The sequence below is a fragment of the Sarcophilus harrisii genome, chromosome 1, assembly GCF_902635505.1.
Source record: "Sarcophilus harrisii chromosome 1, mSarHar1.11, whole genome shotgun sequence".
Taxonomy (NCBI): Eukaryota; Metazoa; Chordata; class Mammalia; order Dasyuromorphia; family Dasyuridae; genus Sarcophilus; species Sarcophilus harrisii.
Window position 1 is genome coordinate 232959088 of NC_045426.1, and position 24665 is coordinate 232983752.

Consider the following 24665-nt stretch of genomic DNA (forward strand, 5'->3'; position numbering starts at 1 on the left):
TTTTTTTAAACTGAAAGCTCTGATCCTGGAGAACACAGCAGCCCAAGGAGAATTCAGACAGGCATCCCCAAACCCCTGGAATTTGGCTTGCCCGTAGGATCCAGGGCCTACCACTTCCTGCCTCGGAAAACAGCATGTTAACCTTGCTTCTGTAGACAGCTTCACTTGAATCTGCTATGGCATTCCTGGGGAAACAAGCCTTCACTTGGGCTTCTGGGCTGGAGCATCTGTTAAGTTACGTCAGCCAGCAAGGCCACAGGCAGAGGCCGAGAGCTAGGAGGAATAGAGGTAAGGGGAATGGAGCTGAGTCAAAGCCTGCATGCACCTGCTGTGAGAAGGGCCGACCCTTCAAGATCAGCCCTACCGCTAGGGAAAAAAAAAACCCATTGAAATCTGTGAGCCTACTAGCTATATAAATGTCTCCCAGACCTTTGGGGAGAGATGAAAAAGGAAAAAAAAGCTCTCTCCTGAGCACCCTATGGTTTATCTCTCTGCATCTCAGCAGTTTCCTTGCCTTCTCTTCCCTTTTATTTCCTTCCTCATCTTTCCTTTTCTTCCCTTCCCTTCCTTTCCTTTTCATTCCTCTCCTTTCCCTTCTTTTCCTTCCCCTTCTTTTCACTTCCTTCGTTCCTTTCTTTTTGAGGCTATGGGGGAATGCCTTGGGTTGGGTGGTGAATAAAACGAATTTTTAAAAAAAATTGTTGTTCATGAGAGACTGATTAGCATTGAGATAATAGGTTCTTGAACATTTTCTTTTCCTCCTTCACTAACACTGCAGAAGACTAATCTTTAATCCTAACATGTTTCTTACCTCTGCCCCCTCTCCCTTCCCAGCCTCCCTACTGCTGAGACCTCACAGAACTTGGGAAATGGTTTCTCCCCCACCCCACACAGCATTTCCAGTTGAGTTGGTGTGTATGGATCTGCCTTCAGCCAGGTGCTGCAATCCTAGCTCCTTACAGCAGACTCCTCCTGACTCTCTGAGCAGCAGGGATTAGTGGCTGAGTGGAGCAGGTAGGCCTGGAGCCCTGGTAGGAAGGTTTCTTTGTTTTGGTTTGTTTGGCTTTTCTTTTAATAAATTTATTTTTAACTCTTTTAAGAAAATTAGGAATTCCGAATTCTCTCCTTCCTTTCAGTCCCTCCCTCAGCCATTGAGGAGGCAAACAATATATCAATTATACATATGAAATCATCCAAAACATATATGAAGGTTTCTTTAGTCGTCAAGATGGGATGTCTGAAAGGGAGGGGTTGGGGACAGCGTTGCACAGATCTTCCTGGGTATTAGTTATAAAGCACTTAGAGCAGTGCCTAGCACATAGAAGAGACTTAATAAATGCTTATTTCCTCCCTTCATTGAGGAGATGGAAAGCAACTTGATCTGCTAGAGGGGCATATCTGGGAGGCTCAAGGGAAACAGCCCCATTCTCTGGGCAGCTAAATGGCCCAGAGATAGAGTGATTGATCTGGAGTCCAGAAGACCTGAATTCATGTATGACCTCCAACTCTTCTGTGTGACCCTCACAAGTTATCACTCCTGTTTGCCTCAGTTTCCTTATCTGTAAAGTAAGGGATAAAATTAGATTGTGAGCTCCCTGAGGGCAGGGACTAACTTTTGCCTTCTTTTGTATCAATAGAACTTTACATACTACCGGGCTTGTAGTAAATGTTTAACAGATACTTAACAGTCGATAAATGTTAGCATTTACCTCCCATGGTTGTTGTGAGAATGAAATAAAATGATATTTATAAAGCGCTTAAAGCACTATATTATATGCTATTATTAGGAGGCTGCTTCTTGAGATTCTGCCCCTTCCCCAAAATATAAAAAAGCCCAATCATTCTAGCTACTTATTGCTGAAGTAACCTGGCCCAGTACTTCATACCACTTCAATGGAGGGAAATGTCAAGCCCCTCCTCTCCTCCCAACACACATACGCTCTCCTTGCTAGGTCACTGACATTTAGAAAGGATGTGTGAATCTTTCCCTGCTTGTCATGCTGGTCTTGCCCGTATGCCTGCCTCTTAATATTCTTGGGCACCAAACTGGGCTCCTGGCCCCCACCCGGGCCCTCAATCCGGCTCGAATGGCAGCTGCACCATTCTGCAGGTTTGGGCCTAGTCTCTACAGAACGCAGCACGCTGGAGACCTGTGTGTGACTATTTGAGCTGGAGAGGGACAGGAATAAAAAGATGGGTGTTCAGGGAATGCAGATTTCTGCACTAGGGATTTTTTTTCCAGTAGGAGGATGGGAGATGAGCTGTTTCATTTTTCTTGCTCCTTTCACATGCAGCAAGGGCAGTGCCTCCTCCAGGGTTTCTTAGATAGGGTCACCTCTTTAGTATTTCTGGCTCCAAAAGGCTTCGTTGAAGTACAGATGGACAGTCCGAGCACAGAGCTGAGGACATCTGTGCCTTTTCTTCTGCCCTCAAGAATTCATTTCCTTCAACTAGCCAGCCTTCAGAGTAGAAGTAAGGAAATCCCCACATACACTCCCCACAATCATAGGCTTCTGGGATTTAGACCAGAGGAGACAAATAGAGACCCTTCAATTTAGAATGAAGAAACTGTGGCCCAGTGGGGTTAACTTGTCTGAGATCACACAGGAATCAGGAACCAGCAGAGGTGACAGCCAAACCCTGATCTCTAGCTGAAAATTCAATGACCTTTTTCCTCTATACCATGTGGTCTCCCCAAGCCTCCCTCAGCAATTACTTCTTTTAGTGCCCAGCTTTAAAAGGGGAAGGAGGGGGGTGTCTCCTGACAGAGAAATGGTAGATTTAGGACACAGAATGAGACTGATTTTTTTTTTTTTTTTTGGACATGGCCAATGCTAAAATTTATTTTGTTTGAGTATATATGTATGTTAATTTTTTTATGTTTCTTTTCGTTTTTTCAAATAAGGGGGAGGGGAAAGGAAAACAAAAGTTTATTAGAAAAAAAGGGTTTTTTTTAAAGGGGGGGAGGAGATGGGGAAGCATGACCTGGAGGGACTGTACCATATTCTGGGCCCCAAATGGATTTAGGGACCCCAGCTCATAATTTCTGCCATTATCATTTATTGGCTTGGGCCATTCAAATTTAAATGAGACCCCACATGGCAACAATTAAATGTGACTAATGGTTTATCATTTTAATTGAGGTTTTAATCATTTATTTATTATTCATCGCCAGTAACATTAGGGGAGCCCCCATAATAGCTTCATCTCTCCTGCCTAGCCCATCTTATTCTCCTTTTTCTTGCCCCCAGAGAGGATCATTTCCTTTGCCCTAAGGTGGCAGGAACAGACCTTACTCCCCCCCCTTTCTGGACTTCGAGCCTTTCTCCCTCCTTGTGTGTTCTGAAAGAACCCCTGACCCTTCTTCTGGTTTCCAGTGGGTTCACTTTTTTCTCCTTTTTCCCCCCTCCAAGCAAGAAATGGTCATAAAATACTTCAGTAAGTGGGTGCTAGTGCTTTCACACTTCACATTAGTCTGAGAGAGCCAAAAAAAATCTTTCTGCCTCCTCTCACCCTCAAAATCCCACTCCACCCCTAAGCCCAGCAACCAGCCAGCTCTCAAATGGCAACTTTTTCAGGAGGAGACCCCCTTCCCGGGCCCTTCCTTTGCCCTACAGAAAGCCTCGCCGCATTCCTGCTCCCCTTTCACACTGCATTGTTTGCTTCCCACCCCCCTCCTCATTTCTGCTCGGCAGCTGCCTCCCCCCTCCCCGGCCCACTTGGGGAGGCCCCAGCCCCTCACAGGCCATTATCCTCCAACCTAAACTGTGGGAAGAAGGGCGAGGAGAGGAAAGCCTCAGCGTTTGACAAGCCACGTCCCTGGCTATGCTTCCCTTCTTCCTGGCGCTGGACAGATAAGGGGTCGTTGCTGTGGTAACAGAAAGCCAGGCCAAGGCCTTCCTCTCTCCTTCCCTCCCTCTTCCCTCCCAGCTTTCCTCCCGGCCTTGCACATCACTGGGGAGCGGCTGATCTCTGCCCAGGAGGCTAGTCGGGGGTGGGGAAGTGGGGAGGATGGGAGTGGGATGGGGGGAAGATACTAGAGGAGTGTTCTGGGCTGATATTCCTCCTGGGCTGAGCAGGTCTAACTAAGGCCCTTCGGGGACTCTGAAGACTTTCTTTTTTTTTTTTTTCTCTTTTCCTTCTTTTGCAGTCTTGAATAACTTTTCCTGAAAGCCTTTGAAAGCCCTCAGGGCTTCTCTAGATTTACTTCCCCCTTTCAATATTCCCCTTACCCTTACCTAAGCAAAATAGGAAGAGAAGAAGGGTTAGGAGGGAAGACGGGATGTCTGACTGCCAAAAGATGGAGGAGCTTTTGTGAGGCTGGGCTAGGCTCCACTAGCAGCCTGTGTGTAGTCACTCCCAGATTTAAGAGTTACTACAGGACACTCCCAATGCCTGCAGGAAAGCTCCTACACTGGGTGACTCCCAGCTCTCAGACTCCAAATAAAGCCATGAGAACTGACTTTTTCTCAGCAGAAGCATCATGCTAAGGAGCTGAGCAGGTCATCTGAAATGCTTTGCCTCCAAACGGAATCCAGTCTTGACTTGCGATGGGTGGGTGGAGGAGGTGAGAGAGATCTCTGGAAGGGAAAGTTGCAATGAAGGGTGGAGAGAGGTGATTGAGGGTTAAGCCATAGGTAGAAGACCAGGACTGCTGGGAGAGGGTGGGATGGGTGAAAAGGGCAAACTAAGTGTACCCAGGAATATGAGTTGAGGACCATCACCCATCTGTAAAGCAAAATATAAAGGGAAAGCAAAAAAATCTGCTTTCTCTGTGCCTTTGATTTTGCTAGGGACTTTTACTGGAATTAGTCTTATACTCTCCCCTCCCAGGTGGTGGATAAGCAGAGAGAAGAGAGAGAGGGAGGGAGGGAAGGAGAAAGTCCGGTTTATTTCTGATCCCTTTCCCCTGGGCTATTTTACAAACCAACCTGCTTGAGGCAGAATGTTGCTCTGGCTCCCCCATCATCCACTTATAGATTTGCCAGTCCTTGGATATTGATGTCATGGCCAGGGGTAGCTTGAGACTCCTGTCCCTTTCATTGAACCGCAACTATCAATGGAGGTTTTACCTGAGACCTGTCAGTGGCAGCCAAAACAAACTGGAGAAATTTACCTTTCCTATCTACTATACTTCATCTCAAATCTAAAACTCTATAAGGGGTAAATCCCTTCCTTTGGTCCCACCCAAACCTACTTCAGAGAGAAGCATCAACTTAGAACAGCTCCTTTTTAGGGTTGAGTGCCAACACTGACAATATGGGAAGGCAGGAATCATGTGGGTGAGGTGGGATAGAAACAGCTTCGTGAAAAAGAGGATTTATTTGCCATGGATATGAACTGACATGGAAACCACCCCATTGCTCTGAGGACTCAGACTACAACTCCTGGGACTCAGTGGGGAAGAAAACAGAGGTCACTGGCCACTTTCAGGTTGGGTTGCTTGGGGGGCGGGGGTTGGGAAGAAGAAAAACTATTTAGAAGGGGATTTTTATGAGAAGGTAGCTGCCAGCATTAGGGTAATCATTCTTTTCCCCTTCACCTCCAGCTCACGGGTAATCGGCTCCCAGCTGCTCTAGGCCCACCCTACAACACACACTGTGTCTCTGAATTGGATACACATTCATATGTATTCTATTCTCTTCAATTTTATATTAACTCTATGGGAGGGTAGAGAAAGGGGCTGTTCTGAGGAGGGCAGATGAAAGCTGCTGCCCCTGTCTCTGACACACCCTATGGCTTCCTCTGTCAAAGAAGGGAAAATTGAACAGGGCAGAAATAAGACGCTAACACCCCAAGCTCTACCCCCTCATTCCTCAGCTCAAGAACCATGATTTTTCCACAGGGTGGCCTCCTTCTGGCCTTGTTCTCCTTTCAACAATTCCCCTCCACCCCCCCTTTCTTCTCTTCCCAGCTTCCTCCCTTTTTTTTCCCTTTCCCTCCCTCATTGTCCTTTCCCAGCAACCAGGCTCTCTTGAAAAGTAATCATAATAATAATAAGTAATAACAACAGAGCCGATAAGCAGCCTTGAGACAGTCCTTAAAGAGGCAGGGTAGCATTTCTCCCAGGCTCAAGCCCACTTCCTCAGCAAGCTTTGAAGAACCTTTTTTTCTCTCTTGTTTCCAGAAGCTGTTCTTTGATTTTGTCCCTTTGTTCCTTAATGCCTTTTTTTCCCTCCCTCCATTTTTTCTCCCTTTCCACTTCCCACTTCTCTCTTTCCCCTTCTCTCTCTCTCCCTCCCTGCTTTGGGGGCAGACGGAAGGCATGAAGGTGGTTGGGGGGACTATTTTGCCTGCTTTCTCCATCAGGGGACCAAGTACTGGGCTTACCATATTTTAATTGAACTGTCTTTTCTCAGAGATATATGTTTTAACCGCATCCAGCTGCTTGTGTGTATTGGGAAATCTGACTATAATACAGAGGAGCTAAATTAAAAGAAGCAGCATTGCAGTAACTACGGTGATTGAAGGGGGGAGGGCAAAGTATGGACTGGGAGGGTAAAGGTTTGGAGAGGGAAAGATGATCAATATCACGATCCTTTCCCCTCCCTTAAAAAAAAAAAAAAAAAAAAAAAAAACCGTTTCTGGTAATGTATTTTGGAGAATGTGAAGAAAAAAAAAAAAAAAAAGCTGTGGAAATGTTAATGATATCCACAGGACACTCAGCAGGAAATGAGAGCAATCTGGGACTAATAAAAACCGAAATGTAATTTGCGCAGATATACGAGGCAAAGGAAAAGGTGCAGGCAGTTTCATTTGGAACAGCCCAGAGTTTCACACATTCTGGGCTCATAAAATATGCTGGGTACAGCAGAATAAGAGCAGTCCAACCTTCCTAAGTGGAGCTGGGGTGACTATTCAGGGGCACACACTGCCACCTCACCTGGGAAAAACTAACCACCTTTGTCTCCTAAAGCGGGAGATTTAACCTGACTAAAAAGATCCCCTTAGGGCGCTAAACACAGGGACAAAAATTAAGTGAGGAGGAGAATCTTGTTAGTAGGATATATGAACAGAAAGTGGTGCTTCTGCCTCTGGCAAAGATGAGAACTATCCCGGGTCCAGCCCTATCCTCCCTAGTTGCTAGTGCCTTTCCCTAAGGTTTCCTTCCATCCATCTGAATGTTTCCTTTTTTAAAAAATAAATTTTTGTTGCACTACTTAGTATATTTTGCTTTTACATTGCCCATGTTTCCCCTCTATCACTTCCCCTCTCCCCTTTCGAAGAGACATCTCTTATAATTAAGAATTTAAAAAGGAGAGAAAGTTCAGCTGTATTAGCCCAAGGGAGTAAGTATAACTTAGTTATACGGGGCCTTGGTTTCCTTATCTAGAAAATGAAAGGATTACATTAAATAGTTTCTGAGAGTCCTTTCTACTGGAGACCTGTGAGCCTTTATAGGAAAAGTCTGACTTGATATGAAGTGTTCGATACTTAAGATTCCTCATCCCCTCAAAGGGCCAGTGTCCTTTTATAATTCTTTAGAATGAAGCTTGGTCATTAGGATTTCAAAGCATTCAGTTTCAATTGTTTTGTTATTATTGTCCTTCCTAGTGTTACTGCATACACTGATTTTCTTGGCTCTCCTTATTTCACTTTACATCAGTACATATAAGTCTTCCCATGCTTCTCTGTATTTTTCATATTCCTCATATCTTAACTGGCACAGTAATATTTCATTACACTTAATTACCATGATTTGTTGAGCCATTTCCCAAATTACGCAAATCTATTTTATTTCCAGTTCTTTGCTATCACAAAATAACTGTAGTGATGATGGAGCCTTTTTTTTTTTTTTTGTCATCCGTCTCCTTGGGGAATAAACCTAGTAATAAGATTTTTTGGGGTTAAAAAGTCCCTCTGTTTTCATACTTCCAAATTACTCCCCAGAATGATTGGGCAAATCTGTAGGTTTTGTGTATGTGCCCATCAAAGTCTATGTCTTCCCCATTAGGATGTAAGCTTCTTGAGGGCAGAGGCTTTATATCTCTTGTACCTAGCACAGCTTCTGACACATAGTAAGTGCTTAATAAATGTTTAATGGATTGATTGATTGGGTGACATTTCAAGCCATCCTGGTAGACAGACTGAGCCTGAAAGCTAAATTAGGCTGCAGTACTTTGTTAGTTCCAGTGTGTGAGAATGTGAGAATGCTGTTTTTTCCTCCCTGAAACTCAAATTCAAGAATTTTTTTTAAAAGAACAGTATATTGAATTTTCTTCCTTTTCATTCATTCTTCCTTTTTTTTTTTTTTTTAAAGAAAATCAAACTAGAAACTTTTGGGGAGGTTGTTGTTGGGGAGATGTTAGAGGGAACTCAAACTCTGCTCCATGTGTGGTAAGGAGACAATCAGGCAAAGACCAAAGTCCTATTCTGCATAACTTTGGTTTGACACTTCTCTATGGACATCCTGTGTAATGTTTTATATGAGCTACCTAGGGATGAAATTGAAGTGGGGAATTAGGGCGAAAGGCTCTTCTCCTTGTTAGAGTAATGTTTTGTAATACAGTGAGAGGAGAGAAGGGGGGGAGGGGTGAGGGAAGAGTTCCTTCCCTTGGTTGAATATTAATATCCAGAGCCCAGATGAGAGATGACTCGAAAGTGTGTGGGTTTGTGGTAAAATAAGAGAGACAGGCTAGTTGGAGAGATTCTCTTTGCAGTCACAAAAAATTCTGGGAGCTCCAGGTGGCTCCCACTCAATCTCCCTCCCCCTTCCTCCCCACCCATGCTTTGGCTTCACAGGAGCATGATGTCTTTTCATCACAGAAGGAACAAGCTCTTCCCTCCAGCTCCAGTAGAGTCCTGGCTTCGGGGCACTAGCAGGGGATGACTTCAGTTTACCTAGAGAGAACATATGGATTCTTTCAAGCTTGTTCCTGGAGTGGCCCGGAGAGCAATCCGTTCTCTGCTTGCTACGGAGGCTAACCTAGCTGCCTCCCACACCCTCTGCTTTTCTTTTCCCCGTATTAGTCACTGCAGTGGGGAAATGCTCTGGAAATCTATGGATGACTGAACTGTAAAATGGGTCTGTGAAGGAGGGTGATTCCACAGGAGAAGAGTGTCCATTTAAAGAGCAGCAGTAAAACTCTCCTTCTCCGGGCTTCTTTCCCTTATTGTTTTCAACATAGTGCCTTAGAGCTCCCATGAAAAGTTCTAGGAGCGCACATCGGGTCCTTTTTTCTAGGTTTGACTAGGAGAGGAAAGTACCTTCCTTGGCATTGGTTTAAGTGAATCTAGGCTGAGAAAATCCTTCCTGCCTGCTGACTTGTGAAGTTGTCCAGGCAGGGAACTCGGCTCTGTGGGAGAGATTGTCTCACAGCATCAGGGCAGGGTGCCAAAGGGAGGAGACAAAACCTTGACTCAATTTCTCCAGAGCCAAAATGCATTCCTGTGATCCACGAGGAAACACAAGCTATAAGCATGTCTGTGAGCAGTTGTAGCCTTCTTTCCTCTCCCCCATCCCCACCCCAGCCAGTCCCCTCTAGCCTAGAGTGACTAAACACTTCAGTTTGGTACAGATCAGAGAATCATGGATTTAGAGCTGAAAGGGACCCCTTTAGAGGCTGTTCTAGTCCAATTTCCTCATTTTGCAGGAGGAAAATGAGACCCAGACAGGCTGAGTAACATGCCCAAAATCTAACAAGCAATAAGTGGTAGACCTGGGATTTGAACAGATTCTCTGACTCAAAACCCAGAATTCTTTCCATGTTCCAAGATGCCTCTCAGGTTATGCTATTTTTAAAAAATTTTTTGGCCTCTACTTAGAATATCTGGTTTAAATGGTAGTGTACTTTTCAAGAAAAAGCACGTCTGGTCACCTTAATGTAAAGGCATTCAAGTCTTCTTCCCAGACTAACCCTCTGTCCTGGGACTTCATCTTATTTAAAGGTCTTGTTCCAAGGGTAGAGGAACTTGACAATTGTCAGTCCCCTCCTCCCCAGAACTGGCTTGTTCAGAAAGGTCTATAGCACATTGCCACGACTTTGACTTTCCCTAGACTCTATTGAAGAGGAATTAGAAAGCCCAGCTTAAGACAGGTGAAGGGCACATCTGTATGTGCCCTACACCCAGCGGTTTAGAGAGCTTGAAGGGGAGGTTTATGCCTGACTGCCTTAGACACATGCTGGGGACATGCCTGCAGCATTTGCACTACTGGATAAAGAGAATTCTTCAGCGTCCAGTGCTAATGCTCTTTTATCCTTCATTAGTATTCACTCCCTCACTCGTGGGCACATAATCTGTTTATCTACCTATAATATCTAAAACATGAGGCAGGTGCGGCTGTCCCATCCCTAACACAATTGGGAATAGGGAAAAGGGACATTTCATGCCTACTGTGGCTCACTGATGCTCTAATAGACGTCTGCTTTAAGGAACAGACAGATTCCAGATGGTATCGAATCGACAGAGGAGGTTATTGGTGGGGCTGTGTGTGTGTGTGTGTGTGTGTGTGTGTGTGTGTGTGTGTGTGTTGGAGCGCGTGCTCAGTTGGGGGAGGAGATGCATTAGCAGGGAGTCAAAATGACTTTTTCACCTGCCAGTTGAATGAGCCGGTTTCAGTGCCCAGCACGGCTGGGTCAAACTGGAAATTTCAAGTGCTGCTACTAGATTATAGAATCCAGAAATCCCAAGGGAAAGAAGGAGCGGGAATCACTCTACTATGGGATTTTGATCTGTCAAAGGAAGAACGGGGAGGGATGACGGGGAGGGGCGCAGGGCGGGGAGTGTGGGGGACAAATGAGGAGGGAGGGCAGATGGCAAAAGGGCAGGGAGGCAGAGAAAAAGCAAGAATGTGAGCTATTGAGCGACCTAATAATACAAGTCAGCCAGTTCAGACACCTGCATGGGTTGCCTGGTCCTTGGCAAAGCTGAGCTGGAAGGGATGTTCGGGCTGGAGTTACAGGCTCAACATCACTGACACAGAAAATGCCAATATGTGCACAACTGGTGAGGAACTGAAGGCAGAGGGGAGAGAGTCTTTTAGAAGGTGGAGGAGGGGTGGGAAGGACGGGAAATAGGTGGGGACCCAGGGTGCTGGCCGATCGTGCTCTGCCAGCAAAGGGCTTTTATCATGAGAACGGCAGCAGCTAAAGTAGACATGCCAGATGCTGGTTCGGCTTTCCGAGGTAAAAGAATACAGTCCATTTGAATCCTCTGTCTCTTGTCTCTCCTCCTCTCCCTCCCTCTCTCCCTCCTCCCCCCGCCATCTTTCTCTCTCTTTTTCTTTTCGCAGATAACCAGCCCGAGCCATGCAGTCTTTTCGAGAAAGGTGTGGTTTCCATGGCAAGCAGCAGAACTACCAGCAGACTTCACAAGATTCATCACGCCTGGAGAATTACAGGCATCAGAGCCAGGCAGGGCTGAGCTGCGAGCGGCAGCGGCTGCTGGCCAAGGAGTACTACAGTCAGCAGCCCTACCCGGCTTACGACAGCAGCGCCTCGGCGGCCGCCGACAAGTACCACCGGGGCAGCAAGCCCCTCCCCGGCCAGCCGCCGCTGCAGGGGAGGCCGACCTTCTCCAGCTACAGCGTCCCGGAGAGCAGTCCCTACCCGGCTCGGTACTCGGGAGAGGAGAGCCTGCAGACGTGGGGGGCCCAGCAGCAGGCCCTTGCAGGGGGGGTGGCCAAGTATGAAGAGAACTTGATGAAAAAGACAGCGGTTCCCTCCAGTAGCCGTCAGTACCAGGAGCAGAGCTCTCAGCTGCCCTTCCGGACTCACTCCCTGCACCTCCAGCAGCAGCAGCAGCAGCAGCAACAGCAACAGCAGCAACAGCAGCAGCAGCAGCAGCAGCAGCTGCAACAGCAGCAACAGCTGCAACAGCTGCAGCAACAGCAGCAGCAGCAGCAGAACCCCTTGACGTACCCCAAGCTCCAAAGGCAGAAGATCCAAAATGATATCGCCCCCATACCCTTTCCCCAGGGCTCTCATTTCCCCCAGCATTCCCAGTCCTTCCCTACTTCCTCCACCTATTCTTCGGCCGTGCAGGGCGGGAGTCAGGGAGCTCACTCCTTCAAAAGCTGCACCGCCCCCTCCACCCAGCCCCATGAGAGGTCCCTGGCTAGCAGCGCCAGCCTGACCCCGGGGCCCAGGGTGCAGAGCCTGCACAGCTATCAGGCAGGCAGGATCAGCTACGACCAGCAGCAGCAGCAGCAGCAGCAGCAGCAGCAACAGCAACAGCAGCAGCAGCAGCAGCAGCAGCAGCAGCAGCAAGCAGCAGCTCTCCAGGGCAGACACCATGCCCAAGAAACGCTGCATTACCAGAACATAGCCAAGTACCAACACTACAATCAGCAGGGCCAGAGCTACTGCCAGCCGGACACCCCGGTGAGGACACCCGAGCAGTACTACCAGACCTTCAGCCCCAGCTCCAGCCACTCGCCGGCGCGCTCCATGGGCCGCTCCCCCTCCTACAGCTCCACGCCATCCCCGCTGATGCCCAACCTGGAGAACTTCCAGTACAGCCAGCAGACCCTCAGCACGGGGGCCTTCCCTGCCAGCATCACGGACCACAGCCACTTCATGCCCCTGCTGAACCCTTCCCCGACAGACGGGGCGAGCTCCGTGGACGCGCAAGCCGTGAATTGCAAGAACTTGCAGAAGGAGAAGATCCCTGAGAATCTGCTCTCGGACCTCAGCTTGCAGAGCCTGACTGCTCTGACTTCACAAGTGGAGAACATTTCCAACACTGTGCAGCAACTTCTGATGTCCAAGTCGACCGTTCCCCAGAAGAAAGGCATGAAGAACCTCGTCCCCAGGACCCCAGAGCAGCTCAAAGGTCAGCACTGCAGCCCGGAGAGTGGCAGCTACTCTGCGGAACCCGTGGGCACCCCTCTGTCGGAGCCTCTCAGCAGCACCCCACAGTCCATCCACGCGGAAGCCCAGGAGGCAGATTACCTGAGTGGTTCAGAAGATCACCTGGAAAGGACCTTCCTGTATTGTAACCAGACTCGGAACAGCCCCGCCAGGGTCAATAGCAACTCCAAGGCCAAGCCCGAGTCGGTCTCCACCTGCTCGGTCACCTCTCCCGACGACATGTCCACCAAGTCGGACGACTCCTTCCAGAGCCTTCACAGCAGCCTGCCCCTGGACACCTTCACCAAGTTTGTGGCCAGCGATCGGGAGTGCCCCCGTCTGCTGCTCAGCGCGCTGTCCCAGGAAGAGCTGGCTTCGGAGATCATTGTGCTGCAGGAAGCCATCAGTGAAAAGGCCGATAAAGCTTGGAGCGAGTCTCCCGTCCTGACTAAGGACCCCAGCAAGTCCTCCTTCTCTCTGGAGAACCACAACACCTGCCTCGACCCTGTGGGCAAGAACACCTGGTCCCACCCTGCTGAGGCGGAAACCTTACCTGATCCCCTCCACATCAACAAAGGCAGCAACACCAAGGACTTCAGCGAAGAGCTCTTCGAGGATCCCCCAGTGGGGTTCACCATGCCTGAAGCCAAGAAATTACCCTGTTCTCTGCCATATGGTCCCAAACCGAATCTCCCAGATGCTCCCTCTAACCCTGGGACAACTGCTTTTGGCTGCTTTCCGGATACAACCACTGACTCAGTGGGTTCTGGTGATAATGCAAACCCCTTTGCGTGGCCAGAGGAGAACTTGGGGGATGCCTGTCCCAGGTGGGGTCTGCATCCCACAGAGCTCCCTAAGAGCCTGGGTCGAGGGAAGCCTCCAGAGGGGTCGAGCAAAGAGAAAACAAATGACACCGTTTGTATGGGCTTCCCAGAGGCAGAGCCAGTGGGCGAGAAGGAGGAGGTGAGAGATTTCAAGCATGAGGAGGTCAGAGATGTGAAGGAGGAAGACATCCTGGGGTGCCAGGAGGCCAACAAAGCTGACAGGTGGCTGGAGGACAGTAGGCACTGCTGCCCGGCTGGTGACTTCAGTGATATCTCCTTGCTGCCCTCCTCAGAGAGAAAAGACTTGGAGGCAGAAGAGTACTCCTCCCTTTGTGAGCTCCTGGCCAGCCCTGAGCAGAGGCCTGGGCTGCAGGACCCATCTCCCCCCAAGACCCCATTGATCTGCACTAAGGAGGAGCCCGAGGGGTCTCTCAGTCCAAAGGCTAACTGGGTTTCTCCCTGTCGCCTCTCCGGAGAGTCTGTCATCCTGCTGGGTCCAGCTGTGGGCACAGAATCCAAGGTCAAGAGTTGGTTTGAGTCATCCCTGTCTCACATGAAGCCGGAGGAAGGGGCAACAGAGAACGAGAGCGCACCTCCAGATAATATCGCGCCCAGTGCCCCTCTGCCAGGAAAGCTGAACAAGCCGGCCTTGCCTGAAAATACCCTGGCCAAGAAAGGGCCCATGCCGAGAGGGAAGAGCCTGAGGAGCCGTCGAGTGCAGAGAGGGCTGCCAGAGGGAGAGGAATCGGGCTGCAAGGCCCCAGACCTGCCCAAGGACCTTTCACTGCCAGAGCCCTGCACAGGGCAGCCCCAGGGCCACACAGAAGGGGCCGGCACCCCCGGCCAGCTGGGCCCAGCCGGGAGGGTTGTGGCCGAGGGGCTGCCCAGGATGTGCACCCGCTCCTTCACAGCCCTCAATGAGCCCCGAACCCCTGGCTCCCATCCACCGAGCCTAACCGGGGCATCCTCCCAACCCGAGAAGCTGGGGACAAAACAGAGAGCCGGTTTCAAGTCTGGGAAGAGAGCAGGAAAACTGTCCCCTAAGGTGGCTTCTAGCCCCAGTGACCCCGCCGCTCTGCCCGTGCCCAGCCTAGCCCAAGAGAACAGCTCCATGGGGCCCAAGCTGAAGGACGCCGAGTCCCCGGATATCCCAGCGAAGGACCAGAGGTCCATGATCCTCCGGTCTCGAACCAAAGCCCAGGAGCTCTTTCACCCCAAGCGGAGGAGGCCGACGGAAGGGAGGCTGCCAAACTGCAAAACTGCCAAGAAACTCATTCCTAATAACCACCTACCACCCAGCTTCAAGATGCCTGGCAGTGCCCAGAAAGAGGGGAAAGCAAGCCGGAGGGTGAAGCTCCCCAAACCTGCGCCTGGTGTGGGAGGCAAGCTGCCAGAGCGCCAGCTGCACTCCCTGAAGAGGAAGTCCACCTTCATGTCTCCCATCCCAGCCAAGAAGAGGAATCTGATTCTTCGCAGCGGGGGCAGCCCCGGGAGCATCAAGGAGGAGAAGGCCGAGCCTTCTTCCCCCAGCCTCTTCAAGAGGATCTCCAGCCCCAAAAAAGCCAAGGCCGCCAAGGGCACCTGCGAGCCCGCCCTGAAAGCCCCTCCTCCGGAGACCCCCAACGTCTGCATCAAAATCACCTCCCGGGCCGCCTTCCAGGGAGCCATGAAGACCAAGGTCCTGCCTCCCCGCAAGGGCCGAGGCCTGAAGTTGGAAGCCATCGTGCAGAAGATCACCTCTCCCAGCCTAAAGAAGTTTGCATGCAAAACAGCCACGGCGGCAGCGGCGGCGGCGGCGGCGGCGGCTGCAGCGGCCGCGGCCGCCGCAGCAGTGGTGGCTCCGACCCACAGCAACCCTCTGAGCCCGTCCCTCCCCGAGAAGGAGAGGGCCTTAAAGAAGGCCGGGGCCGGCCCCGCCGGGGGAGACGCCAGGCCCCTCAACCCGGGCCTGGCTCAGAAGCCTCCCGCGGCCCCCGGAGCCGAGCAATTATGCAGAAATGCCAGCAGCAGATCCTTAAAAGGGAAACTCATGAACAGTAAGAAGCTGTCCTCCGACTGTTTCAAGGGTGAGGCCTGTTCCTCTCCGGAGGCAGCGCAGCCGCAGCAGGAGGAGCAGCCCCAGCAGCCGCCCGGCGGCGGGGAGGCTACGAAGAGTCTCGGCCTGGTGACCAAGAAGAGGAGCCGGAAGGGGAAGGCGGCCGCCCTGGGCCTGGCCAAGCTCCCCCTGGAGAAGCGAGCCCATCTGGCGCCTGGCCTGCTGCTGGCCTCCAGGGAGAGGGCGGCCGTGGGGGGAGGCCTGGCCGACGGTGGGGAGGACAGGGAAGGGGGAGGAGGGAAGAAAGGCGGCCTGGAGGACAAAGGCCTCGGCCCAGAGCCCTCGGAGGGCCGGGCGTCGCAGCCGCAGACCCGGGCCCAGAAGCAGCCCGCCGGCCAGGCCAGCTACAATGGCGGCTACTCCAAGCGGCAGCGCAAACGGCTCACGCGAGGCAAGGCCAAGAACGTGGCTTCCCAGTGCAAGAGTCGAGCCAAAAGGCGAAGGCAGCAGCAGCACGCCCCGCCCCTGGACCCTGCCGAGCCCGAGATCCGCCTCAAGTACATTTCCTGCAAAAGGCTCCGGACTGATAGCAGGGCTCCACCCTTCTCCCCCTACGTCAGGGTGGAGAAGAAGGATGAGTTCACTACCACCTGTACTGTGGTCAACTCCCCTGGGGAAGAGCCCAAGCCCCGAAAGGAGAAGCCTTCCTCCTCTTCTTCCTCCTCCTCCTCCTCCTCCTCTTCTTCCTCCTCCTCCTCCTCCTCTTCCTCCTCCTCCTCAGCTGCCTCCCCTACCACCTCCTCCTCTGCCCTGGCCACCCTCCCTGGGGGGGCCTCCCTCCAGGCCCGGGCTGTGCTGCCCCTCTCCTCCACCATGCACCTTGGGCCTGTGGTCTCCAAGACCCTGAGCGCGGCCTGCCTGGTCTGCTGCCTCTGCCAAAACCCTGCCAACTACAAAGACCTGGGGGACCTCTGTGGGCCCTACTACCCCGAGGACTGCCTGCCCAAAAAGAAGTCCAGACTCAAGGAGAAAGCCAGGGCCGAGGGCCCGGGGGAGGAGGCGGCGCCCCTGGAGAGAACACTCAGAGGCCTGGAGAGCCCCTGCCCAGCCGGGCCCGGGAAGCCGCCCAGGCCCGAGGCCCCCGCCGAGGCCGCCAAGCCCAGCTCCCTGAGGTCCAGCTCTCGGGGCCTCTACCGCAAGCTGCAGAGCTGCTACTGCTGTGACGAGCAGAGGACCGAAGACGAGGAGGCCCCCGCGGCCGACAAGCCCAGGAAGCACGAGTGCAGCAAGGTCGAGGCCCCGGCACCGGAGCTGAGCGGAGACACGCAGGAGCACTGGGTGCACGAGGGCTGTGCCATATGGACTGCTGGCGTCTACCTGGTGGCCGGGAAGCTGTTCGGCCTGCAGGAGGCCATGAAGACGGCTGCAGATGTGGTAAGGCTCCCTCCCTGGCCCTGGGCTTGCCAGGGGCCCTGGGCCTACTGGGCCCGGCCGAGGTCCCGGGCCTGGCTCCAGCCTTCCCCTCCCTGTAACCACAACCCTGAAGGCAAGGGGAAGGGTTAAGTATTTATTGAGCACCTCCTGCCCAACGGGCACTGTACAAATGTCAGTGAGGAGCATCTGAAGAAAGCCGGACCCTCGGGGGGGGGGGGGGGGGGGCAGGCCGCAAGGTCCAGGACCTTGTCCTTCCCAACCTCCCCAGACACTTGAGATTCCCTCCCCAGAGTGGGACCCTGGCCCCAAATAGGGAATTCCCAGAGCATTCTCTTGCTGGGTAAAGCCTGCTCCCCCCAAAAGCTTTCCCATTCCCATCACTGGGCCTATTGCTTAGACCCAGGGGTACAGCCTTGTTGTGGGAGCCTGGGATCGGGTTCTTGCCTGTGTTGGGCATTTCCTTGTCCCAATTCACTTGGAGCAGAGGCCGTTAGGACCAGAAGGAAGGCTTTAGCTTGTTCCCCAATCTCTTCATTTTACAGAGGAACAAACAGGCTCAGACTGGGGAAGTGCTTTGTCCAACATCACACAGCCAATTACATCTGCCTTGGCTGATTTCTCCTTGCAACACGACGCACTTCCTCTTCCTCCTGCCTTGGTTTCCCTCACCTTTAAAATAAAAATAACCAGATCGCCCTCCCTAATTCCCCACCCCTTCCCACCTCTACCCAGCATCAAGAACCTGTTAGGGAATCTGTATCTGAATAGCAGGAATCAAGCACTGAGCACAAGAGAATCTGGGTAGACCGCAGAGACATCTGGCGACCCTTCTTATCCAAGGAGACCCAGAAACAGAGATACTGATACAGCAGGAAGGCTGGGAGGTGGGGGGGGGGGAGGGGTGTCGTATAAATGAAGTCATGCTCTTGTATTGTTTGCCCTTAAAGGGCCAATCAGAATTCATGCTGTCGGGGCACCAAAGAGGAGGCCAAAGGAAACTATGAGTCACCTTGTTTGGTTGCGACATGCTCTGCAGAGCTAAGACCCTCTCGGGATCAGCATCCCACTCCCCCACGGGCTCCAGGCTCCATGAGGAGGGCGGGCCACCTGCTTACAGGACAGGCCGGGGGTATTTGTGGAAGAGGCTGACGTGACTGGCTCCGTTACAGCGTGGGCCGTAGGTGGCACGGGCACGGCTGTGAGTTAGCAGAAGGCAGGAACTTGGATTTCAGGCCAGAGAGAGCTAAGAAACATTCCCTGCCTTCTTCATGAGGAGAGAAGGAAGTAGGTGATTGGGTTCTCATGTAGCCAGCTCAGTCCTTTCCTCATCTTCTCAGTTATTCAGTTTAGCAAAAAAAAACAAATTGTCAAAATGCCTGCCATGTATGTTTCTATTTCAAGGGCTATAAGAGATATGAAAGGGAGTGGGATTCAGACTTTCTCTTCAAGGAGTTTGCGGTATAATGGGGAAGGAAGGCACGGGCACAGGCGTGGAGGGGGGCGAGCCAAAGGCAAATTTAAGGGGTGGTCCCCCAGCTCATCCTCTTAGCATCTTCTTCGCTTCTTTTGTTTATTCATTTTTGCCTCTGTTCTTCTTGCCCACTATCTCTTGCATATTTGATCCTGCCTTTGTTTTCTTCCGTCTATGGAAATTAAGCTGTGGGGACTTTCCCTTCTCCCCATAGTTCCAAAGCTGGGCTGCCTTCCTATCCAATGTCAGATGCTGCCCCTCTTCTGCCCCCCTGCTCAGCTGAGAGTCAAGAACAGAGGCGAACAAGCATTTTTCCTTCCCGTTTTTTGGTTTGCCCTCATTCCCCTGAAGGAAAGATCTGGTGTCTCTTCTGAGCTGGGGATGGCATGGGGAGAAAGGAGCTAGTAAGTCAAGAACAGCATCTCGGCAGGAACAGTTTCTTGTTAAGACGCCAAGAGGATGCTTACCTGTGAACCAAATCGACCCCCACTAAACCAGTGTCATCACTCCAGGTGGCTTGGGCAGTATCTAAGGAGCCTGCCGAGCAACAAAGTCTGGTTCAGTCTCAGCTGGGTTCCCTGGGTGATGCTCTGGGGAAAGAGCTGACAGAGACATGGGCGGGCGTTGGTTGGCAGAATATACCCCAGTTCCAGCCTTCCCCCAGCATCTATTTTTATTTCATTACTTACCTTTCCTAAGGAACCACTTTTGATGATTGTCCTGAACCTACCACCTTCCCCCTTCCTCCCTCTTTCTATGGAAAGGAAATTTTGCTAACGGACTCAATTCTGCCTTTCCCTTTTCATATCCTGGCAAGTGTGCAAGGATCGTGGCACATCTCCCTTCCAGAAACGCCAGAAGGTTGATTCCCAGAAAAGTTCACTGGCTCTATTGGGCAGGTGGGCATCTGATGCCTTAACAACCTGGGGCTCACTTTGCCTTTTGTGTACAAATGGGGCATTGTCATCTCTTGCCAGTGATGGGTATTTCTCAGATGAACAATAGGCCATCACCACTCAAGACTAGGCTCTGTCAAAGAGCCCTCCTCCCCCAGGACAGCATCTCTTCCCACAGCCCAGCACCCATCAGTTCAAATGCATAATAAAACTTTGCTACAGCATGTTGGGGCAATCTTGAAGTTCATTCTACATATAGCAGTAGAATCACAGAGTATTAAAACTGAAGGTATCTTGGAAAATATTTCAAGTTCATAGATTTTGATCTGGAAAGACCCTTGGAGAGCTAACCCAAACTTTGTCTCTCTTTACAAATGAAAACACAACCCAGAGACTTTAAGGAGTAGCCTGAGGTCATATAGTGGGACCAGGCCAAGATTTTAACTCATTCCAAATGAGTGAGTTCATTCCACCAGACCACCCAACCCCTCACTTGATACATGAAATAAAGTGACCTGTCCAAAGTCACAGAGTGAACTAATTAATGGCTGAGCTAGAATTAGAACTCACATCCTTTGCTCCTCAATCTAAAACTTTCCCCATCATTCCACATTTCACTGTCTCGAGTTGGTTTCTAAAATGTAGCTTTATATTCATACTGTGCAGAAGTATAAAGCAATGAGACAATTCCATTCAGTCCCAAGATCTTTGAGCCTATTAGGTTTTGACAAATGAAATTATAATTCGTGGTAGATCCACTCTTCTTCCCTCCAGCCCTTTGGTCTCTAGGGGCAGGTCCTAGATTTACTTCCATTGGTTTCTGATGTAAACTGTTATCCCAATAGTCAGCTCCCTCACCTCACTTTGGTCAGTTGGTATGCCTCTGAACCATTCCCTCTTATACAGTTAGATAGATAGCTAACTAGATATGGATGTAAATATAGATAAAGAGATGAAGAGAAAAAGAGAGAGAGAGAGATACCTTCACCAACTAGTGGTTTGGCAGTACGGCTCTATCCACTATACCTTGCAATAGTTAATTCCGGGTGTCTGTTCTATTCTCGTTCCTCTCTATGTCATCTTTCCTCCTCATGAGCACACTCACTTGGAAAGAATATATATTATCTCCATTCAGGGTTCCCCCCCCCCCAACAATAAACATTTGAATGTTAGACATAAAGGCAACTTTCAGTTCACCCCGGATAGCTTTTATACACATGGTGTTTACAACGTTCACACAGACATTTTGTCTTCACAGGATCAGCCTTTAATTCAAAATCATTTTTTAGAGAGGGGACATTTTGCCATAGAATACAGTAGCTATAGACCCTTGGGAATGATGTGTTCTGGTCTGACCTTTTGACTAAGGGTCTGGTCAGGTTAGGGAAATCAGCCCACTCAAATTTGGGCCATTATCAGGAAGGAGACAGAATCCACTGCCAGCCAAGAGCTCCATCTAGGCAACAAAACTGATTGCGGCTGCTCTCTAGCTAATTCCCAATTAGATACCCTATTCCTTCCCGATGACGCAGGCTGTGTTCCAGACAGTGTCGGGAGATGAAAGAGAGAGAGAAAGATTAATGCCCCAGAGACATACGTCAGGTGGACAGCCATCCAGATGTATGAGTAAGCAGCCCCAGGATAGGGAGATGCTTCACTGGCAATTAGCCTCCCTCCTGGGAGGGAGCAGGATGAAGCCATGGGGGTAAATGGCCTTTGTCCTTCCTCTGGTCACTCACAAGAGCTCTCTGTCTCTTGATAATTAAAGGCTCCTTCAGGGAGATGCTCTTGTTTCAGCAAGAAACATTTGAGACTTGTGATTCTTCTCAGGGGCTCTGAGCATGGACTCTGGGTCCGTGACTCATTTTCAGGTTGAAAGGGAAAGGCCTGGCTTCTCTGTATAGTCCTGAAGGATAGGTTAGATTCAAGATGAATTGGACCCTTCCTAGGAATCTTCCAGGACAATTTTGAAAAATCCATAGAGTCCAGAAGAAGAAATCAGGAATAAGGCATGAAGGAAAAATAAAAACCCACACCGGCCCACATAAATATGTGGCCTAAGGGAGTGGCCATGAGAATATCATGTGTTCCCTAAGGACAGCTGCCTGGTGACTGACTGTGAGGGATCTTGTAATTATGGAACTTTTGAGGAGTGAGAGGAAGCCCCAAGGACCTCAGCTACGTGGACTACTTATCTGGAGGTTTAGTCTCCTGAACTTTTGAATAATTTTGAAAGATAATCTCCCAGAATTATCTAGGTTTGATTGTTAAAATTATAATGGAGTCATAGGATACTTTAAAGGTTGCAAAATATTTTATCTTTATTATTTCATTTGGACTTTATAATCACCCTGTGAGGGAGCAACCCGCAAGCATTGTTATTCCCTGAGTAAATTGAGGCTCAGAAAAATTAAGAGATTTGTCCATGGCCATATATCTGGGTGAGAGTCAGAGAAAGGATTTGAATGCAGATTTCACTCTATTCACTTTGGAGAAAGAAAATAATCCAGGAAAACTAATGGCTACCCCAGAAAGAGAGTCTATTTGGTTGATCCAAATTATAGCCAACTGATTGACCCACAAGAAATTTGGATTTTTGCATGCCACTGAATTCCTTTTCTTTTTTTCCTTTCTACTGCTACCCCTCTTTCATGGATGTAAAGAGATGTTCCAGCTGTCAGCAAGTAGGTGCCACCCTTGGCTGCTGCCACAAAGGATGCCCTCAAACCTACCACTACGCATGTGCCAGTGACACAGGTAAGGGACTGTGGGGCCAGGACTTCTTGTTGCCCTTCATATTACTCTGGGAACCAAGGGAGGGTGTGTGTGTGTGTGTATGTGTAATGGGGGGAGAGGAAGAAGAATAAATGGTCACCATTTCAGGTGTCTCCTTGGGCTACCCCAACCTTTTACCCTATAATAGCACATTGGCTTTCTTCTCCTTCCAGACATTCCTGTGTTTTGATCCTTAGACCTTTGAGAACGTTAATAGTCCCAGTTCTCATTTTTGAATCTTTGGTTGTTCCTGCCCTCCTTCCCATTATTTCAATGTCCAAGACCTTGCTCCTTCTCACAATCAGTTTTTAGGCCTTGTCCTTTCCCTAGAGCCTCTTGCTTTCAATCAAAGAATTTCTAAGTTGGAAGGGACCTCGGAGGCCATCCAGTTCTACCTTAATCCTTATCTTTCCTTAGCCCATTCCCACAACCTCTTCCCCCATTGTCTGATAAGATGAGAAGCCTTTCCTCAACCCTAGAGTTGAGCCTCAGTAAAATTGTGGAGTGGATAGTTAATCTTTACTCTCTTTTCTCCTCTCAGCATCCATCAGTGCTCCCATCAGAGCCTAAGTGATCATTCTTGATCACCTGGAAAAAACTAGATGCCATAAATGCATCAGTCCTCCCCCAGAATTTTCATTTTAAAAGGACTGATGGGAGCAGGAATGCCCAAGGGAACACTAATGTCATAATTTAGGCAACAGCAGCATAGATGGGTTTTTCTGCTCTGCTTACATGTAAGGTTACCCCTTTCCACCATATGAACCATACAAACCGCAGTACAAGCCACCCAAAATCAAGTGCAGAACTCCAATTCCAGGCTGCCAGAGTCCGGCAATGGGGCACCTGGTTCTTTATCACCCCATAAAACAAAAAGGCAGAGCAGCTGGTCGTCAGTCAGGAAGGGAGAGCCAAGACAGAAAAGCAGGTTAAACCTCCTTGTAGCAGCACGTGGCTCTGCGTGGCCCGGTTACACGGGCGGCTTGGTCGTGTTGTGTTCCCTGGTGTTTTGTGTCTCTGAAACTCTGAAACTGTAAGCTACTCGGGGCCTCAGGCTGAGAACGCCCCAAACGACTGGAGAGTTATGGCTGTGTCGGAGGGTCAGCGACTGCTATGTCCTGCACAGCCTCCTGTCAGGGATTACCCGAGTCAGAAGCTACTGAATCTTGGCAGTCGGTAGCCTAGGGATCCTGAGACCCTGGTCGGTAGGCAGTCCCCATCCTCGGGGCTCTCCCCTCTCTCCCCAGCTGAGCTTGACAGATGAGGAATTCATCTGTCGACAAGGAAATGGGTTGACACGCTTCCAACTCTGCTCCTTCTCAGGTGCAGGGTCCGCAGAGTAGCGAGAAATTGCTTTCCTCTTATGGAAGGTTGGGGCCCTCTGGCCAGCAGAGATCCTTCAGCCTCAGGTTCTGACTAAGGGGTGATGGTGGATGCAAGCGGCTCCAGATGTGGGCCGGGCCCACGTGGAAGGTCCAGTAGCCTCAAGTGTCCGTGTAATAGGAAAGCCAGACTGTGGCTCGTGATTCTCAGAGAGCTGTCAGCAGACGTCTGTCTCACACGGACACCCTTCTGGAAGTCAACATTCATGACATATCTGGTGCGCTGATAGGAGGGGCCTGCCTTGTTGCACTGCGGTCACGGGCTGTGGGGGACCTGCCCACTGGTGACCGCTCCGGGGTAGCCCTGCTCCCTGGCCTTTGCCTCTGGCTACTGTCAGCGCTGCGCTCAACTGGGGCGTTTTGGCCGTCTTCAGGAAAGAGTCTCTTCCCTCTCTCTCCGCTTTGTCCTGGACTGGCGTCCGGCCCATGGGCTCCCCTCGGTGAGCCGGGCTTGGAGTGTTGACATTTTGCTGGCACATTCCCTGGATGTTAGTGCTTAGTGAGAGAGCTGGGTTGCTGAGCCTGGGGTTGTCTTTAGAGATGTGTGCGAGGGGATGTCCTTTGGAGGTTGAGGGCTGGGGCGAGGAAACTCTCCTACGCCGCTGCACATCCCCCCCACCGCCCCCGAGAACTTTTAAAATAGGGACAAAATCAGCCAGTTTCCACTGACCCCTGGAGACACTAGTGAATCCCGAGATAGTTGTGTAGGAGAGGGTATGGGACAAGACTAAGACTTGCCCTGCGACCAGCGGGAGAATTGAGGGTGTCTATGCGAGTCTTTCATTTAGGTAACAAATGAGGGGCTGTTGCTCTCTTAAATCACTGCCCAGCAACTCAGGTCTTCCTAGGTCTGAGCCTAAGGATGACCTTGTTTGAGAATCTAAGTAACATAAGAGAAAATTGCTGAATTGACTTCATGACGTGCAAGATTCTACTAATCTTCAGTAGTTTTACTATGATTCATTCAAGTTAAGAGTTGGACTCACATGCCATAGTGACCCCCTCCTGACTCATAGGGTGGAATACTTTCCTCAGCCCCAGAGCTTCTGGGAATCAT

General features: G+C 50.5%; 1 protein-coding gene across 10 annotated transcripts in view; it reads left to right on the top strand.

Annotated features, from left to right (window-relative positions):
- Window positions 1-24665, top strand: part of RAI1 (retinoic acid induced 1) — a 299466-nt gene that overhangs the window by 267297 nt on the left and 7504 nt on the right. For all 10 annotated transcript variants that reach the window (XM_031938382.1, XM_031938413.1, XM_031938432.1 and 7 more), the window contains 2 exons: window positions 11234-17084; window positions 22115-22208. In XM_031938382.1, the coding sequence (XP_031794242.1) occupies window positions 11250-17084; window positions 22115-22208 (5929 nt within the window). In that variant the 5' untranslated portion in view covers window positions 11234-11249. The remainder of the gene's footprint in view (window positions 1-11233; window positions 17085-22114; window positions 22209-24665) is intronic.